Here is a 17,426-nt window from a genome sequence, read left to right as displayed (position 1 = left end):
CACAGAAGAAACCTCTCTTTGGAGGAACTGTTAACAATTAACAGGCAACTTAAAACATAAAAAGGGTCCCAAAAACACTGTGCTTTTGGGACAAGCCACCAGCTAATATTGTGTCAATATTTTGTTTTTTATAGGTATGTCATAGGATTTTTTTTAATGGCAAGTCTTAAAAATAATATTCAAATACATTTTGTGAAGTACAATGCAGATCATTTTGTATCATAAATGTACTGGAGAAGAATGAGATTTAGAAAAACACAAGAACTGACGTAAACATTTTACTGAAGAACAGCGCTTGCCTACATTTACTTAGTGGCTATTCTGCTTTTAGGGGTAATGCAATTCTTTAAAAACAGCTGATTTACAAACTGAAACCAAACTACAAAGAATAAGAAACAACATCTGTGTTACACCCTCAAGTCATTCAGTATTTATTTATACATTGCTTTATGCAGGGATTAAGTGATGAAGCTTCACCACACTTCATATTACTACTTTCAAAATGCTGTTTGCCCCAGGATTAGACTTAATTATGCAGGAGATGCTCATTCTACAACCCATTGTGTATTGACAAATCACTGCAAATCTTAAGGCTCTGAAAAATAAAAAACAGGCCTTCCAGTCATCTGTTTAGTGTCTACTCCAAGCACGCCTCAACCTGCCTCCTCAGCACCTTTCAGCAGGTTTCCACATATTACTCTTCACATGTGCATAGCTGCTCAGAAATGCTTATTTACACTCTATTCAAACCGGTGTCGACGGGTAGACCTGCTGTCAGCACACATGCAATATTAATCTGGTGATCCGGTTGCAAACAGCCACCACTTTTGCTTCTCATCCGTTGCTTTTATACAAATGTTTCATTGTGAGAGCTGTTACTTGTGTTTGTTGCAGGTGAAACTAAAGACCTGATACAAAGCTCCAGTAGAGTCTCAATAGTCCTGATCACAAGAATGTTCACACTCAGGCAAAGAGGCAGCACAAAGATTGAGAGCACAGCCAGGAAACCTATCATTACATTCACCCCTGGGCAGGGAAAACCCCTCTGTTGCCACCCGCTCTGGCTCCTGTATTGTGAGTCCACATGTTTCTCCTGGAGAAATGCACATGTAGCTCTCTTTGTCCTCTCATGATTCTGTCCTCTCTCTGCAGACAAGCACTCAGGGGAGATGAGGACAAAGTCTCCATGGTGATATGTTGACATCTGCACGCTGTTCCAGGAATACGCTCTGTGACCAGTGCAGCTGCTCTCTGTTTTCTCTGGGTCAACACACTGTGCTGGCTCAAACCCCACCATCCCAGGGTTCACAGTCCTGGAGGGCAAAGACAGTGTTGGAACAGGGTCTTTATAGCAACTGTCGCCATTGTTGTTAACTCCAGGTTTCTCTCTGTGTGTCTGTGCAGGGGCCCGGTATCGTCTGATCAGGCCCAGGCTCATGGTCAGGAGGATTAAGGGGATCAGGAGGAAGAAGAGGAAGGCCATGCCCCAGTAGGGATTCACAGCGCTTGGCATGTGGTTGAACAGGTTGGGCAAACATCTGACAAGGGAGTTGGTTGTGCGCAAACAGGCAACCGCCTGCACTTGCTCCCGCATCCATCGCCTCCTGACATTAAGGCCGACAGCAACCCACACTGACAGGCAGCAGAGGTAGCTGACAACATGAGACCAGCTCTTTTCTGTTTCTTCACTGTCTTTTCTGGCCTTCTCCTCTTTCACATTTACCTCCACGACATTACAAAGCTGTTTGTTAGAGTCCAGTTTCGGACAGGTCATCCGGAGAGTGACAACAGAGTGAGGCCATGGCAGTCTGAACATACTTTCCACTGCGATCAGAGGTGTGATCAGGATCAGGACTTCACCGTATGTTTCACTGAGGAAGATCAGGAAGCGCAGGGCAATGACGTCGCCATGTAGGGTCAGCTCTGAGAACCAGGACTCTGAGATCCAAAGGAAACTCAGAAAAACTGTGGGAGAAAAAACATAAAAGTTGTCAATCAGTCAAAAAAGAAAACAATATAATTAGGAAGATCCTTTGAAGACATGTTTTACAACCTTTTCCTGGACTATTAATATCTACTCCTGCTCCCTTTCTGTAAAGACTCAAATCTATGAATATCCAAATATTGCTCATTTCAACTTCTGGACACAAGATGTCTCCTTCAATGACAATATAATGTTCATTATAAATGTACCATTTAGTCTACAAAATGTCAGAAAACTGTGACAAATGGGTATCACAATTTCCCCCCAAAAAAGTGACATCAAATGACTATTGGCAAGGTAATCAGATAAGAAAATACAGTTTTTATCCAACTTAGGGGAAATGTGCTTGTGACAGCAGCTCAAGAGTTATAAATAATGAAAAAAGTAAAACAAAACCAATATAAAAATAAAACATATTAGTGTATCAATAAAACTATTGTATTTATTATTAAACTGGCAAATATGTAATGTTTTTAATGGAAAAACAATATCCACTTTGAGATATTTCAGGTGTTAAAAAAACATCTTGCTCTTAAACCCTTTTGATACAGCTGTGGGAGAACAGTATACTGGGAAACACCAGACACACTACTCGTGCTGACGCTCACCTGTGACCAGGAAGTCAGTGAAGAGCAGGAGGCAGCTGCAGCAGAAGCTGACGGGGCTGTAGGAGGAAGTCAGTGATGGCACCAAGAGCAGACTGCAGGCCAGTTTACACAAACATAACACTATTGCTCCTTCCAACACACCATCCATGGCTGCAACTAGACAACACATACATCAATCAAATGTAACAAAACACAGGATTTCTTTCTGCCTCGGGGTGGAGAAGCTCAGGAATTCCTGGCACTCGGCTGTCAGTAAACCCCCCATCAATGACTTGCCATATGTATCTGTATATAATGTTTTTACATGATCATTCCACTGTCAGGGAATCTTTCTGCCACATGGTTGCAGATCAATATTTTCTTGTGTACATTAGTAATGAACTCCGGACCAGTCAGCTTTTTACAGACGATTACAAATTAGGAAACTCAGAATGAAGCTCAACTGATGTCAACATACTTTAAATGATTTTTAACTCTAGCAATGAAGATACACATGCCATGAAACGTCCCAGTAATGTGAACACATGCAAATGTACAGACTGACTTTGTTGTTGTGACCTGACTGTAAACATTACCACCTCCATGCCATGATACTGTTTAATGAGACTGGTTAAACCTGTAGAGCATATCTCCTATTACATGTTTACAGAATGAAAAGTCAAACTACATGTAACCCAAAATTACGAATCTGCTTTAAAACTATGGTAAAGTTCATTAGTTCTTACCTGGACTCACAGGAGCCTTCAGAGCAGCATGTCAGTATAAGCTTCAAATGTTTCATCCTTCTCTCCACCTCACTTTTTGCTCCGCCCTCATAGGGATAATGACCTCCTCCCCCCTCACTTCCTTTGCTCCCTGCTGCACCTGGCCTGGGTGGAGGTTGGAGAACATGTGTGTATCAGAGTGGGTGTGGCACAGATTGTGTAAGCAAGAAAACCTGTCTAACAACTAACCAACTAACTAACTAACTGACAGTGAAAGATGCAAGAGAAGTGTGTGTGTGTGTGTGTGTGTGTGTGTGTGTGTGTGTGTGTGTGTGTGTGTGTGTGTTCATACGTGTCAAAATAAACTTAATGGACACCTTCAAACGACAGCATTTAGTTTAAAAGTTACAGCAAATACACACCTTCAGTTTGTTTCATTTAGGAGTTTTTGACTGTAGATCTCATAACACATCACAAAATGATTCATTCATATGTTACATTTAAGCCTCAGGCCATATTCAATTGCTATTCCCCCTTATTTATAAATCATGGATGACAGTGGTTGCTTTAGTTTCCATTATGGATAGGTAGGGTGGTCATGTTTAACAAACAGACTAGAGTTCAATGTTACATTATGTATCTACAAGGACAAAAAACAGCCTCCTTATCTGTTCTCAGATTAAGACATAAGATATTTGGACTTAGTTGTACCTCATGTTCGAACCAATCTTGGAAGAAAAATGATTTAAGACACTATTCTTGTCATGGATTGAATGAGATGCAAAAAAGATTATGTTGTTATTCCCTTTTTGATGACATGAAAAACTTACACCCAAAGAGTTCACCCTTGACCTTGAAAACAGCAGATCACAAACACCATAAGGTCAATTTAACAGCCGTCCTGGATCTTTTGATCATATCACATGATCTTCGTTAGGATATGGTGTTTCCCAAATTGTCACGAAATTGTAATTTTTAGAGACCTTTGAGGACTTCTCATTCACGTTGGCTTAAAAAGCTGAGTTTAAAAGTTCATTTCAAGTTCAAGTGTGATTAATAAAAAGCCCAACAACAGCCCCTTAATGGATCTTTTGCTGTTTCCGAGGTCGAGAAAGAAGGGAGATCTATCTATATATATATCTCGAAAAGCTTTGAAATTGACCAGCTCATGACTATGCTTATGTATAAAATTCAGGAAGCCATTAGACCTGACTGTTTGTGTTCTACTGATACAAAGAAGAGGTTTGCAACCGTATTTTCTTATCAGGTTTTATTTTTGTTGTTTTCTACTGGGTTACAGTATATGCACAGTACTGTACACAATATTTTTTGTAGAGTCAAGGGTTTGTCTTCTGTTAATCTGATCAAGATCCTGTATTAGATTTTTTTAAATTTCTAACAGTGAAAACTAAATGTTTTGTTCATACAGAGCCCCTATTTATAAGCCAGGGCATATTGGCATCTTTAAAATCAATTGAAAAACATACCAAAATGAATTTTAGGTCTTTCTCTCTAATTATCCTCTTTTGAATCCCCAGTCAAAGCTGTGAGATGGAAACGTGGAGTTTTGCATTTCATTATGAATATGAGGAGAAACATTTGAATGTGTGTGTGTTACTTTGTTTGTGCGTGTGCAAAAACCATGTACGGTCAAGATGATGCAGGTAAAAAAGCAGCCATGTGTGCAGGATGCAGATTTGACAAAATGTGGAACCAAATGTTACACAATACTGTCGATCAAATGTATGATCATTTAAACGTTACTGCTCAATTGGCAGTTTATATGCATGGTCTTAATTTAAAACAGGAATATCATTTTAAAAAACTCACTTTTTCTTTGCTTGTGCACCATGTGGGCAGCCGATCTGGAGTGCCTATCAAGCCACACCCTGTAAAATTACAAATTATGTTAGCATTGTTATGGGCAATTCTTTTTGTTTCTAAAGCAAATAAGAGCAGAATTGGCTTTTTAGGGAGTGGGTTTAAAGTGACAGGTGCTAAAGCAGAGCGTTTCAGATATAAATACAGGTGTATTTAGACAAACGGTATGAGAAAATAACTTGTTTTTATGACTTTACAGCATGTACACATGTTCTAGTATGAACCAAAATATGGGTATAAACCCGAAAATAAGCACATTATCTCAACTCCTCCTTTCTTTTGGTTTTTATTTTTTATATAGCTGTTTCTTCAACTTTGTAATAATTTTGGTGGCTCGCATTTTGGTGATGCTAACTTGCAAAGTGTTTCCTAAAAATTCTAGTCGGCACAATGTATAATTACTTGAAAAAATGCAGAAGCTCTCAGCTTTGATTTTGACACAATGGGCTGTTTCTAATAGTTTACGCATCCTTGTAGATACAAATGGGTTGGACAAAATATTACATCTACATCACAACCAGTCCAAGTATTTTGAATAGAAGATCATCTGAGTGCCTGAATGTACAAAAACACTTCACCACCATGTGTGTTAAGTTATATCTCATCTTCACATGTAAAGTGATGACTCATCATATGTATCTCCTCACACTTTCATCCATGAGGCAGCATGATCACCACTAGCTGTTCCTCTCCAGCTTGTGGCAGCAGTGCCATCTCCTGCTGAGCTAAGCACAGAGCATATTAGCAGCCTGTCATGCTGCTGCTGAGCGGATTACACTTCATATTTAGCCTTCTCTACGTTACAGTCCTGACCTGGCACTGACATACAGACTGAAAAATTAAAAAACAGAAGACTGATTGATAGTAAGTAATACGGGCAAATCCATAACTCAATCAAAGTGCAGCTTTCAAAGCACCAAAGTCCTTCCCTTTAAGTTAAAGTTTTGACCTAGAAGCCACTCAAATATCAATCAACTAAAGCATTTGTACAGAGCTTGAAATAATTATTCGAATTAGAGTATTCACTTAACTGGAGCTTATACAGCAGCCTTATTTGTGTTTATTTGAGAAGATTGCTAGTGATTATGCACAAGAGAAAGCCAGCTTTGTTCTATCTCTGTGACGTTGTATTATCTTTTTCCCTGATTCTTTTTCTTTAGTTTTCCCCCTGTGACACACATTGAGCTGCATTGTATGTATCACAGGGGCTATATAAATGAAATGTATAATTATGATAAAACGTAAATATTTAATCTTGAATATATTATTGTACAGGAAAAGTAAGATCAAAATCCACTTCCCGCGCATCTGCACGAGTTTATCTAACGCGAGCACAACATCTGCAAGAAACTAACCAGCGTTAAAATAGAAACAAGAAAATGGGTTGAAAAAAATCTGTTTCAGCTCAGTGTTGTGAGACGCCTGCAGCACCCAGAAGTGAACAGCAGGCGACCCGGAAGGTTTGAAGTCCGACTGAGAGCAGGCAGAAAGAAGAGTCTAATCCTTTATAAAACATTTCTTCCCTCGCTGGTTCAGGTATGTTGGCCGCTCGATGCAAATTATCTGCCTCCTTTTTTTTTTTTTTTTGCTCTTATCTCTCGCACACAAGCTCTCCATGTGTGTCTTTGTCACCGTTTCTTGTTTAAGTCGTGCAAAAGTTGTATTTTAAAAAAAGAGCATTTGCAGCGCTAAAGACTGATTTCTTCTCCAGTGTCGTGAAAATAACAGCTTTCAACACGCGCCAGTATTAACATCGACATTTGTGTTTCTGGCACAGCAGCTGCAGAGCATTCAGCGAAGGCATGATGATTGTTGTAGGAAGTGTCAGCCTTTTTTTTTCTCCTCCTCAAGCCGGGCTATTCAAACCTGCAAATCAAAGTAAACAATCATTCGTACGCTTAATGCAAATACGCCACACGCTGACGCATCACAACAGCGCTTAATTAGGCCTAGATCTGGAGAATTATCTCCTTATTACATTCGGATCTGCAGAATATGGCGTCCAGTGCTTATAAAAATAAGACAGGGCTGCCATTTTTGTTTTCCTTTTGTCTGAAATTTTTTAATAAACTGTCTGAGAATGTGGGAGAGGCGGACGGAGCGAGGCGCGAGGATCTTTCTCCGAGGAGGAGATGCTCTCGTATCAAGCTGCTCAGGTTTTAAGATGCAAACATTAGATTCTGTTTCTTTTGCTTAATTCAGCACAGCATGTACAGAATCGGAGCAAAAGTTAACCCTAACTTTAGTTCCTTGGATTGACCACCATTTCTCTCTAGATGTGCTCTAAGAGTTTATTACACTGATGCTATTTTATAATCTGAAATATCGAGATTCAAAAATAGTTTTCTGTCTGCAAAGGACTTGCTACGTGCACGTGTTTATAGTAACACTTGATATATGACCATCTGCAGAAAAATATTATATTTAGATTCCTCTACTAGTTTAATGATACAAACACACAGTCAATGCTGAAATAACAGCATAGTCTAAGTAAGTCTAATCATCACCTCTTTAACATCCTTTATCTGTGTTTATGTGTGGTTGTATTGGATGATACTCCTCTAATTCATTAAAGAACATTTGACAGCCACAAGATATGTGTTTGCTTCTGACCTTAACTTAGGTAAGAATGCAGTCAAACATGTTGGTTATTTTGTTATTAATATAAGGCCATCAAGTGAAATTATTCACTGAATAAATTAAAACTGGGTATTAGAGTCAATAAATAGAAATCAATTAGAAACTGTTGATAACGCTACAAATGTGATACTGATAAAATATCCAAAAGTAATGCGTTTATTTGATATATATTATAGTGAACTGAAAATAGTTTTAGACTAATACTTTTCAATAAATTCGTCCTTGGAAATTAAAATCAAAAGTTCTGCTTTTTTAAATTTTATTTATTACAAAGCAAGTAACTAATATTATCAAGGAAGTGATCAGCAAAAATTATTTACAGTGAAAATAACCCTTGGTGCAAGCTGTAAAGCACCTGTATAAGAAACACTACATTTCCTACCTGCTGGAAATGCATTGAACAATGTTACACAAGGAAATGAATAAGCCTAATAAAGCTGTGTCTAAACTAAACTAAATTAAGCAAACACAACAACACTATCCTGGCCCAAGTAAGTTAACACAAAAGCAATGCAGTCTAGACCTAACTCTACAGGTTATAGGAAGGACTCTATTATGCCATACATACACGATGAGAATACAGCAGCACACAGGAACTGTTGGTCATATAAAGAACTTCACTGCCATTCATTTCTTTCGTGTGTCATTCAAAGAAGTGGCACAGAGATGCCGTCAAACTACTGATCCCCCTCCCTTGAGGCAGAAAGTCTCCAGGAAGTGAAACTGATCCCCACTGGCATCATTAGAGAAATATTTTGTAAGGTTTTCTGTACGCTCGTACCCCTGAACGTATCGTTTTTGTTTCTCTTGGCTCAGGGATATGGACTGTGTTATGCCTCTGCTAAGCCAAACAGACTTAGGAATGGTGAAGTGTGCCAAAGCACGCAATGCAAAATGTTTTAAAAAAAGAAACTTCATACGAGGTTGAGAAGAGAAGCTATGGAAAGAAAAACCTTTTAAGATCAAAACTTTAGCAAGAGAGCAGCCATCTCTGTCGTAAACACTTGAGAGGGTTTCTGGTCAAACGGTGTGGAGAAGCGTTGTGTTCAATTTCAGTCCGTTATATTCAAAAATTGTCATGAATATATCATGCTTCTATTTTGACTTAAAAAAAGAAACAAAAAGTACTGTCACTTACAAATCAATATGTGTGTGGAGCATCCTCATTTAGTTTTTCCATGTTCGTATATTCAGTTTGATTACTGACTTCTCAGTTTGTGATGTTATTCAGGTCCTGCTCTACTACGAGGGGAGACTGTGCTCTTCTGTTTCCCGTTAACCTGTCGGGGCCCCATGTTTCGAGGAGGAGACAGACAGTGACAGATTAGGATCTGAGTCACATCACTTTTAACATTTGTTTTCCCCGATAACAGTTCTCTAACTAGCCATTGTAATCATGTGAGAGCCTATCTCTCAGTCAGCATGCCCGTTCTGAAGTCCTGTGGTTGGAAATCTTAAGAAAAAGCTGCATCACTCACAAACGTCCTCCTTTGACAACAGGAACATCCTCTCTGCTATCTGTGATGAAGCATCGTGTAAAAACACACGTCTCCTCTTGCACTTTCTGGAAAGGGGTATAACTTTTACAGAATGTCTTGGAAAATACTCTATCACAAGACTGGGAGAAGTTCTCTTCAACAATCACATCAAACAGTCAGCTGCTGCTTGTATGGAGAGCTTTTTCCACAAGTTTTTCACCATCCTTTTATACATGTACAATAGTTCTTCACATAAATTTACAGTTTTGAAGGCAAGTATCACCGCTGTGGTTTCCCAACCAAGATAAACTACAGTGAATATAACCTGAATAATCCTTAGAAGTTGTTAAATGATTCAAGGTTTACTCTTATCTTCTCTACTTGTTTGTAAATTACAGCTCTAAACATTCAAATTAAACCCAAAAAAAAGTAAAAATCACTTGCCAATTCAACCCGATGAAGAGTCACAAGTAAATGTTGCTTTGTTTAATAGGTCCCTAGACCAGTCTACCATTTTTTTACCTAATGCATGTGCTCTTTCACTGATGAACAGGGAAGCTGAATTCACCGTATTTATGATCCTTGTGTATTTATTTCAGGATGGCTGAACCTCGCTTTAACAATCCTTATTTTTGGCCTCCGCCTCCTACTATGCCCGGCCAGGTGAGTTACTCTGGTATTCACTCAAATCTATGTGCATGTTAGCCTTAGGAAGTTGGATTTTATAATACTAAACATTTTCTTGTCTTATTGTTTTAACAAAAAGCATAATGTTAAATGAATTGTTTGACTTTTCGGGAGTATGTTTTTTTATTTATTTTTGACAAGAGTAAGATGAAAACATTGACACCGCTTTGTTGTACGGTAAATATGAAGCTGCAGCCAGAAGATAAAGCATTTTAAACCATTTTAAGCTGACAAAAAGTCATGGTTTGTTTATTCTTTACAATAATCATTTTTAAATGAAAATGTGTTGTTATTGACTAATACATTGTCATTTTTTGACTTCTGATGAAACCAAGGAGAAATATCATGTTAATTACTGAGCTTTAGAAGTTAGATTTCCTTGGAACATCCAGGCTAGCCATTTCCGTCTGTTTCTAGTCTTTGTGCTAAGCTAGTCACAAGCTAAGTGGCTACTGGTTCTTGCTCTACTTCTCATTTAAATGTCAGCAAAACAAAATGACATAACTGGGTCCGGATATTAATCTCAGGGTTCACCTGATCTATAAAGGGTTACATTAAAAGGATGTGTTTAAAAATAGGTGTTCTTTTTTTTCTTAATCTTCTCTTTATTTTTTGCTTTTTTCTTGTGATATACTGGTTTCTCTTATAAATACTTTAAATTGTAAAAATCTGAAAATTTAATAGTAAATTTCCTAACCTGTGATAAGTAGTCAAGACAAAAAGTTTGGGAAAACCAGGTTAGATGTTAAATATCATATACTGTTTGAGACGTTTACGGTATAATTGTTTTGGGTGTAATGTTCAGTATCATCCTCTAGAGGGAACCATCTCCTCACTAATTGTCACTGAATGAACTGATATGATGTTTTCTTGTCACAAACATTGTTTCCTGGCTGTCAGCTGGATAACCTAGTCTTGATCAATAAAATCAAGGAGCAGCTGATGGCAGAGAAAATCAGACCGACGCATCTGCCCACTGCCTCAGCCCCTTCCCAACAGCCATTGCTGCCTCCCTCCATCCAGGTGGATGGCAGCCAGCACGGGATGTCCAAAGCTCAGCAGATGCCAGTTCTCCACAGCCATAGCCCGTCTCAGCCTGATATTGCCCTGCACGCCCGCCCCGCCTCCAGCTCAATGACGGGTACTCCTGACCTGCATCCCCATTACTCACTAATACCAGTTTTGGAAGACTTATTTGGAAAATACTACACACTAAATGTTCTGCATTCAAAACCTTACTAATTTAGAAGTATGTCAATATTATAAAACACAAACGTTGGTTTTGCTGTATGATGAGATAAATGAAAGTGTGGTTCATTATCTTGAATTTTTAGCATTTAAACACTTTTTTTGTTAATATGAATTCCTTCACATTTTCACTAGGTCGTATTCTGGGAGATGTAAACTTGAATCTGGACGATAAGGCAGCTATAAAAGCCAGAGGATTATGGGAAGACTGGCATCTGCGCCAACTTATTGATCCCTCCAGGACAAACCATGTCTCAGGTAACTTAAACCTGAACTTGATCTATTTATAAAGAACCCATATTTCAGAGTCGTCATACAAGGTGCCCAACCTTACAATGAAACATTGCTGCACACCAGGAGAAAAACAATGTGGTCCTGCAACAATGTGTTGTTTGTAGGTTTTATTTGTCATTGGTTATTAAAATAATGTTAAAGTGAAATTTAAACTTCTCTCTGCTCTATGTATGTGTAGGAGATTACATATAATGTATACATTTAACAGTGCTGTAAACAGGGGTGCGAAGGGGAGTCGTATTACATTGGCCTGCTCACCAAATTTCAGCATCCCTAGCATTCCTAGTATCCTGTTAGCAACCTAACATATATCCATATGATTACAGTGTGTTCAGACAGTTGCTCTTGATGTATGAATTGGAAATTTGATGATAACTTATTTCAGGCATGTCTTTGTCATTACTTTTGAACCAATCAGGTGTGGCGCTGGCCTCCAGAACAGGCAACCTCAACACCTCAGAGATAATTACCCCAACCACCCCCACCTCGAGCAACCACACACGGCTGGGTGGAGCCCCAATGCCTCACCTCATCTCGGGCTTGGCCTGTAGCCATGGAATTGAGCCTGGAAAGAACAATGGTGGCCTTGTAGGACTCCTCGGCCCTCCTCCAAAGGAAGAACGAGGGCGAAAGAGAATTAAAGCAGAGAATGGGTCGTCACTTTTGGTAGTGCCCTACCCAATCCTAGCCTCGGGGAACGACGAGTCATGTGTCAGTACAGGGCCTGCCAAACAGGGAAAAACATACAGGTAAAAATGAAACGTTAGATGCACATATAATAAAGGTGCAGTGTCTCACAATGATGTCACATGATGTCACATGATATCTGGTTTTGTTTTCTTCAGGAGTCCAGCAGATATGGCAGGTTATAAATCTCTGTAGATAAAATACAGAATTAAATAGAAAATAAATTAAATTAATGTCCAGCACATTGATGAAGTAGGCTGACCAAAATATAATAGCTGCCCAAAAACATGTGATGTATAGAACAAGACGGGAACACATTACACGAGGGGAGAAAATACAAATCTGAATTTCAGCAACAGAACAATTCTACATATTTTTGTGTGTTCTGTGCATGCAGATGTGTCTGTGTGTTTCCTTAAAGTGTGTCCTCTCTCTGTATTACTGTGTTTTTATACAGGTGTAAAATGTGTCCGTTGACCTTCTTCTCCAAGTCAGACATGCAGATCCACTCCAAAACGCACACAGAGGCCAAGGCTCACAAGTGTCCTCACTGCACCAAGTCATTTGCAAACGCTTCGTACCTGGCCCAGCACCTGCGCATACACCTGGGGGTCAAGCCCTACCGCTGCTCCTACTGCGAGAAATGTTTCCGCCAGCTCTCCCATCTGCAGCAACACACCAGGTATGATCTTATCACAGCATGACCCTGACAGCCGTGTCTTTGATGTTATCGTCTGTATCAATGGTGAACAATACCTTAGTTTATATAACTTGTTGGAGCAGCCAGCTACATTCTGCTGTTTCCTAATGAGCAAACAAAATCATAAGCTGTGGTGGAATATGATTGTAATCAAAAGGATTTATGTATCATATCTGAGGTATGTTTCCCTAAATCACAGATTAATAATCCAGTAGGTTTTTTCATTTTATTTTTTCGACTTTCCTGCAGTGTCTGGCAGGTATTATTGATTTTTTAAAAATATGATTGCACAAATAATAGGTAGTTCCAAAAATTAAAAGTCAGTCAACCAAATTACACACAGTTCTTCCCATTCACACTTCCCTCTAATGAATTCTGCTTTAACAACATCTGTAGTTTAGGTTTTATTTCACAGGCTTCAATTTAAATACTCTCAAATAAACTTTGTTTTATATTTGAATTATCCCAAAATAACTAAATAACACCATGGAACATGTTCCCCCTTTTAATGAGCTTCTTAGTAAAATGAACAATTGTTAATCTTTAAATATTGTCCTTTTTTAAAGCAATATTGAACCAACTAACCTTATTTTGTTTAACTGTATATTTTCAAATCTGAAGACTGTTTTTTGTTTTTGTTTTGGTCTCGGTCTGAAATATTTACTATGACTCCATTTGAGAGTGCCTGTACAATACATTTTTGAGCAGAAAAAGTGTTGTAGATTTTGCCCCCTCATCAATTACATTGGAAGAGCATTAGGAATGATTATTTGAATGGTCAGTATAAACAGGAGGAATGATTATGGGTATTTCCATACAATGCTGGCAGCATGATCACCTGACTATAGTGTTTAGGACAGTTTAAGAAAAGATTCAAATGAAAAATAAATATTTCATATCTCAATACATTTTTGGAATTTAAATGTGAATGTGTATACATATATTTTCTGAGAACCGACCCCTTAAAATAACTTGTTGCGTCAGGAGGAACTGGTGTTTGAAATTGGTATGCACCGGTAAGCAATTTACAGTGCATTCCATTGCATTGTAGTTTAATCCAAAGCAATTTCCAAGTTGAGAGGAGGTTAAGACACCATCAATTTAACACACAGGTTTGAGTCCCGAGGACATGAACGTAAAGAGGACTACTAACTCTCACGACAGGGAGTTATTTATTTCTTTAATTTAATTGTATTTATTTGGCCTTCACTAATGTCACATCAAATTAATGGTGTAGCAGTAAAATTACATTAATTGTAGAATTACTTTTTTCCCTTTACCCTGCTAAAATCAATCATAAGCTAAATCTACATTTTGAAAGTCATTTTTCCTCCAAATCTTCCCAGACCCTTATGAGGATCTGTCACATAAATCCCTAGCAATGACTATTTGTTGCAGCAACAGTCTGTGAAACCCATTCCACAGCAACATGAGTGATTGTTGAAGCAAAATTGTATGCAAATTGTTTAAGTTGGATAGGGCAACATTTGCGTCGGACCTTGGGAGAGGTCCTTGAAACATTCATACCCTTCGCCCAAGAACTTTATTGCTGCTTTGAGTGTATATAAGTCATAGTTACGTGCCATTATAACCAATGCCTTGTACTACTTTTGTTTACCCTGACGCTAACCCTTTAGTGGCTCAGCCTACGGCCCTGAGTGAACTCAGACTGACTCACCTTCATTTTTTTAATAAATGTTACCTAAAACAAACCAGACAAAAATAGGAAATGTGAAACTGACGGAGTTAGGATTTAGGTTTACATTTACATTTATTTTGGGTTCTGAGAATTTTGCGTAAGAAAATTACTTTAAAGTTGTTACATTTTATAATGTGTTCTTCAATGCAAGTTTTTGGAGCAATGAAAAAAAATGTGGGCTAACAATTGCATATTATTCCCTATTTCAGAATCCATACAGGTGATCGACCGTACAAATGCTCCCATCCAGGGTGTGAAAAGGCTTTTACTCAGCTATCTAATCTGCAGGTACATTTTATTGGTTCTTTCTGAAAGCCTAATTGTTGTTACTCTCTAGTAAAGTATGACGTGACACTTTTCACAATGCTGCATGAAGGTGACTCAGTTTATGTTCTTTTTGTCCCCTTAAGTCTCACCAGAGGCAGCACAACAAAGACAAGCCTTTCAAATGTTCCAACTGTTACCGTGCTTATTCAGACTCTGCCTCGCTGCAGATCCACCTGTCTGCACACGCAATAAAAAATGCCAAGGCCTACTGCTGCAGCATGTGCGGCAGGGCGTACACGTCGGTGAGTCAGAAATCCAAGTCCAGTTAATTAAAATATATTGACTTACTGTAGCGGAAATGACTGAAAGTTCTTTTTTCCTTGTTTTTTCCAGGAGACGTATCTTATTAAACACATGTCCAAGCACACAATGGTGGATCATGTGGTGTCCCATCACTCCCCGCAGCACAGGACAGAGTCTCCCGCCATCCCTATACGGATCTCCCTCATCTGAGCTCCTCACCCATTTCCTGCCATCCAATCAGATCCTGTGATATCCTCTGATAGACTTCAAACCCTAAAATGGGTTGCAAAAATGTGCCAGATTGTATGAGTATATTGTGAAAAGGTGCTCTTTTAATGAGTATTTCCTCCTTTCCTTTTTAGCTGACCAGATAGTATTATCGGGAACATCCAAAGATGACTTCTCAGCACTTTCAGGCCTGAAAATGACAGGCCAAAAAACGTCTTTTTCTATGTGACTTCAGAGTAAAAAGGAAAAATAAGTATTGCTCCTGGCAGCTAAAGTACATGGAAACATTTTTTTTGTGTTATAACAAAATAACATTGTCTCTTTTTATATGGTCCATTACTTTTTGTCATCAAAAAAAGTCTTCCGTTAGCTGAGTGGCCAAGTGATCATAAAGGTGAAGCTTATATAACGTGTATTCATGTAAACTGTGCCACTCTTTGTCAGTGTTTTCAATGCTTCACCAACACGTGGCCATCATGCACTTAACATAAAAAGTAATGTTTTAACCCTATTGTTAAGATTGCCCTGACCAGGATGTGTACCTCATATTTAGATAAATGGATGTATTTTGTTTTAAATATATTTTGTAATGTTATGAAAATCAGTTCTCAAGTTAAAATTGGTACATTTTAAGAGATCCTAAGGGATCCTAAAATACAAAAGTTGTCAAAAAAAAAACACAAACGCAAACCGCACAAAAATGTAAAGTGTGATTGACACATTGAATGTGAGAGCTCCTGCTTTCTGCTAGCACAGAAGGACAAATACAAGTATGTTTTTGTAGCCGTCAAAAAAATATTTTTTACATTTGTGCCAAACTAACCAAACTATTTATCATTTTTGTTTAACTATTAAATTGATACATGCAATCGGTGCTTTTTTGTCCACTTCGGTTGTACAAATGTATAAATGAAGTGACCAAACTAAAATGTTTCCCGTCTCTGCTGCTGACAGATGTCTTTCTGTCCTGGAAAACATTGATGATGACGTTTCTTTTTGGTTTTCAGCTATAATGTATAACGGAAGCACTTCTTTTGCCATTGTTTTACAAATGTCACCTTTGCCATTTTATATACATTTAAGCCTTAACTTTGTTACAACTCTAGGGTCCACGCTGTTGTTCTATTGCTTTCATTTGCCTTTTATTTCATGGCATGATATATACTGTAAATAAACTATAGTACCTGTCAACCTGTTTTCTAATAAATAATTCTATAATTACAAGTAATGGTGAAAAACGTTTAGTTTTTTTCTCCGCAAGGAAATAATCAAGTGATTGTAATGCAAAACAAGATAAACATTGACAAAATAATCTGCGCTCTTTTTTTCTTAATCCTGATGAATAAAATATTTCACCCTTTCTTTATGCACAATTGTAGCAGCAGGTGTTCAGGAGCTGTGTTCAACCAGGGATAAACAACTCCAGTTCACAAGCCATACATGTTGTGAATCATAGGTGGTTCAGTTTAATTATTGTAAGAGCCAATTAAGCACACAGTCATATTTGGGGAAAATGTTTATGTTGGCTTGACATATTACATAGTGCTAAATTTCATTTATACTATTATTTTTGTATAGTTTCGTATATAGTGATAAGGTGGATTATGCTAAGGTTATGTTTCTGTTTACTACTTTTTGATGTAAAATGCTAGGTTTCCTATTTCCAACATGGTATTAGGGCCTTGAACGCAGCTTTCAGGGCACATGGGAAAAAAGAGTTTTAGGAGCTATGCTAGGCTAGTTGGATGCTGGAAGTCTGCAAGATAGGATCGCAACAAGTTTTTGACCGTGTTTACTGTTACGTGTTATATCAAACTTCAAGTCGGTATTGGACCGAACGAGATGTATTTGTGGATGAAAATCCCCTGCGGTGACGCTGTATTTTACTTTGAATAAACCCTCGTTCAAGTTTACCTGCCTCCCGTGACTACATTGGGTCTTCACAAAAGGTTTGGAATTAATTGGAACACGAGTCAGAACCAAGATACATTGCAGACTAAGTGGCCTAGGAACTTTGG

General features: G+C 38.2%; 2 protein-coding genes across 6 annotated transcripts; one reads left to right on the top strand and one right to left on the bottom strand.

Moving 5' to 3' along the window:
• Positions 1-403: 403 nt before the first annotated feature.
• On the bottom strand, positions 404-9,097 carry LOC134883272 (uncharacterized). 3 transcript variants are annotated; one of them, XM_063911571.1, is made up of 6 exons: positions 8,956-9,097; positions 6,533-7,043; positions 5,127-5,185; positions 3,318-3,461; positions 2,593-2,742; positions 404-1,965 (listed from the first exon to the last, which is right to left on the bottom strand). In XM_063911571.1, the coding sequence occupies exons 5-6, from the start codon at positions 2,738-2,740 to the stop codon at positions 848-850; spliced, it is 1,266 nt and encodes a 421-aa protein (XP_063767641.1). In that variant the 5' UTR covers positions 2,741-2,742; positions 3,318-3,461; positions 5,127-5,185; positions 6,533-7,043; positions 8,956-9,097; the 3' UTR covers positions 404-847. The 3 variants fall into 3 exon arrangements, with proteins under 3 accessions (XP_063767641.1, XP_063767639.1, XP_063767638.1); XM_063911569.1 differs by lacking the exon at positions 6,533-7,043 and having other exon boundaries at positions 2,593-2,748; positions 8,956-9,089; XM_063911568.1 differs by lacking the exons at positions 3,318-3,461; positions 5,127-5,185; positions 6,533-7,043; positions 8,956-9,097 and having other exon boundaries at positions 2,593-3,311.
• On the top strand, positions 6,620-16,632 carry znf362a (zinc finger protein 362a). Of its 3 annotated transcripts, none has more exons than XM_063911567.1 (9): positions 6,620-6,713; positions 9,895-9,958; positions 10,916-11,123; positions 11,366-11,488; positions 11,910-12,273; positions 12,669-12,893; positions 14,820-14,898; positions 15,021-15,179; positions 15,271-16,632. In XM_063911567.1, the coding sequence occupies exons 2-9, from the start codon at positions 9,896-9,898 to the stop codon at positions 15,388-15,390; spliced, it is 1,341 nt and encodes a 446-aa protein (XP_063767637.1). In that variant the 5' UTR covers positions 6,620-6,713; position 9,895; the 3' UTR covers positions 15,391-16,632. The 3 variants fall into 3 exon arrangements, with proteins under 3 accessions (XP_063767637.1, XP_063767636.1, XP_063767635.1); XM_063911566.1 differs by having other exon boundaries at positions 10,883-11,123; positions 11,943-12,273; XM_063911565.1 differs by having other exon boundaries at positions 10,883-11,123.
• Positions 16,633-17,426: the final 794 nt, after the last annotated feature.

This window comes from Eleginops maclovinus, chromosome 20, assembly GCF_036324505.1.
Source record: "Eleginops maclovinus isolate JMC-PN-2008 ecotype Puerto Natales chromosome 20, JC_Emac_rtc_rv5, whole genome shotgun sequence".
In the NCBI taxonomy this organism is placed as follows: Eukaryota; Metazoa; Chordata; class Actinopteri; order Perciformes; family Eleginopidae; genus Eleginops; species Eleginops maclovinus.
Note: the sequence above shows the minus strand (reverse complement) of the source record. Positions and strands in the feature narration are given on the sequence as shown.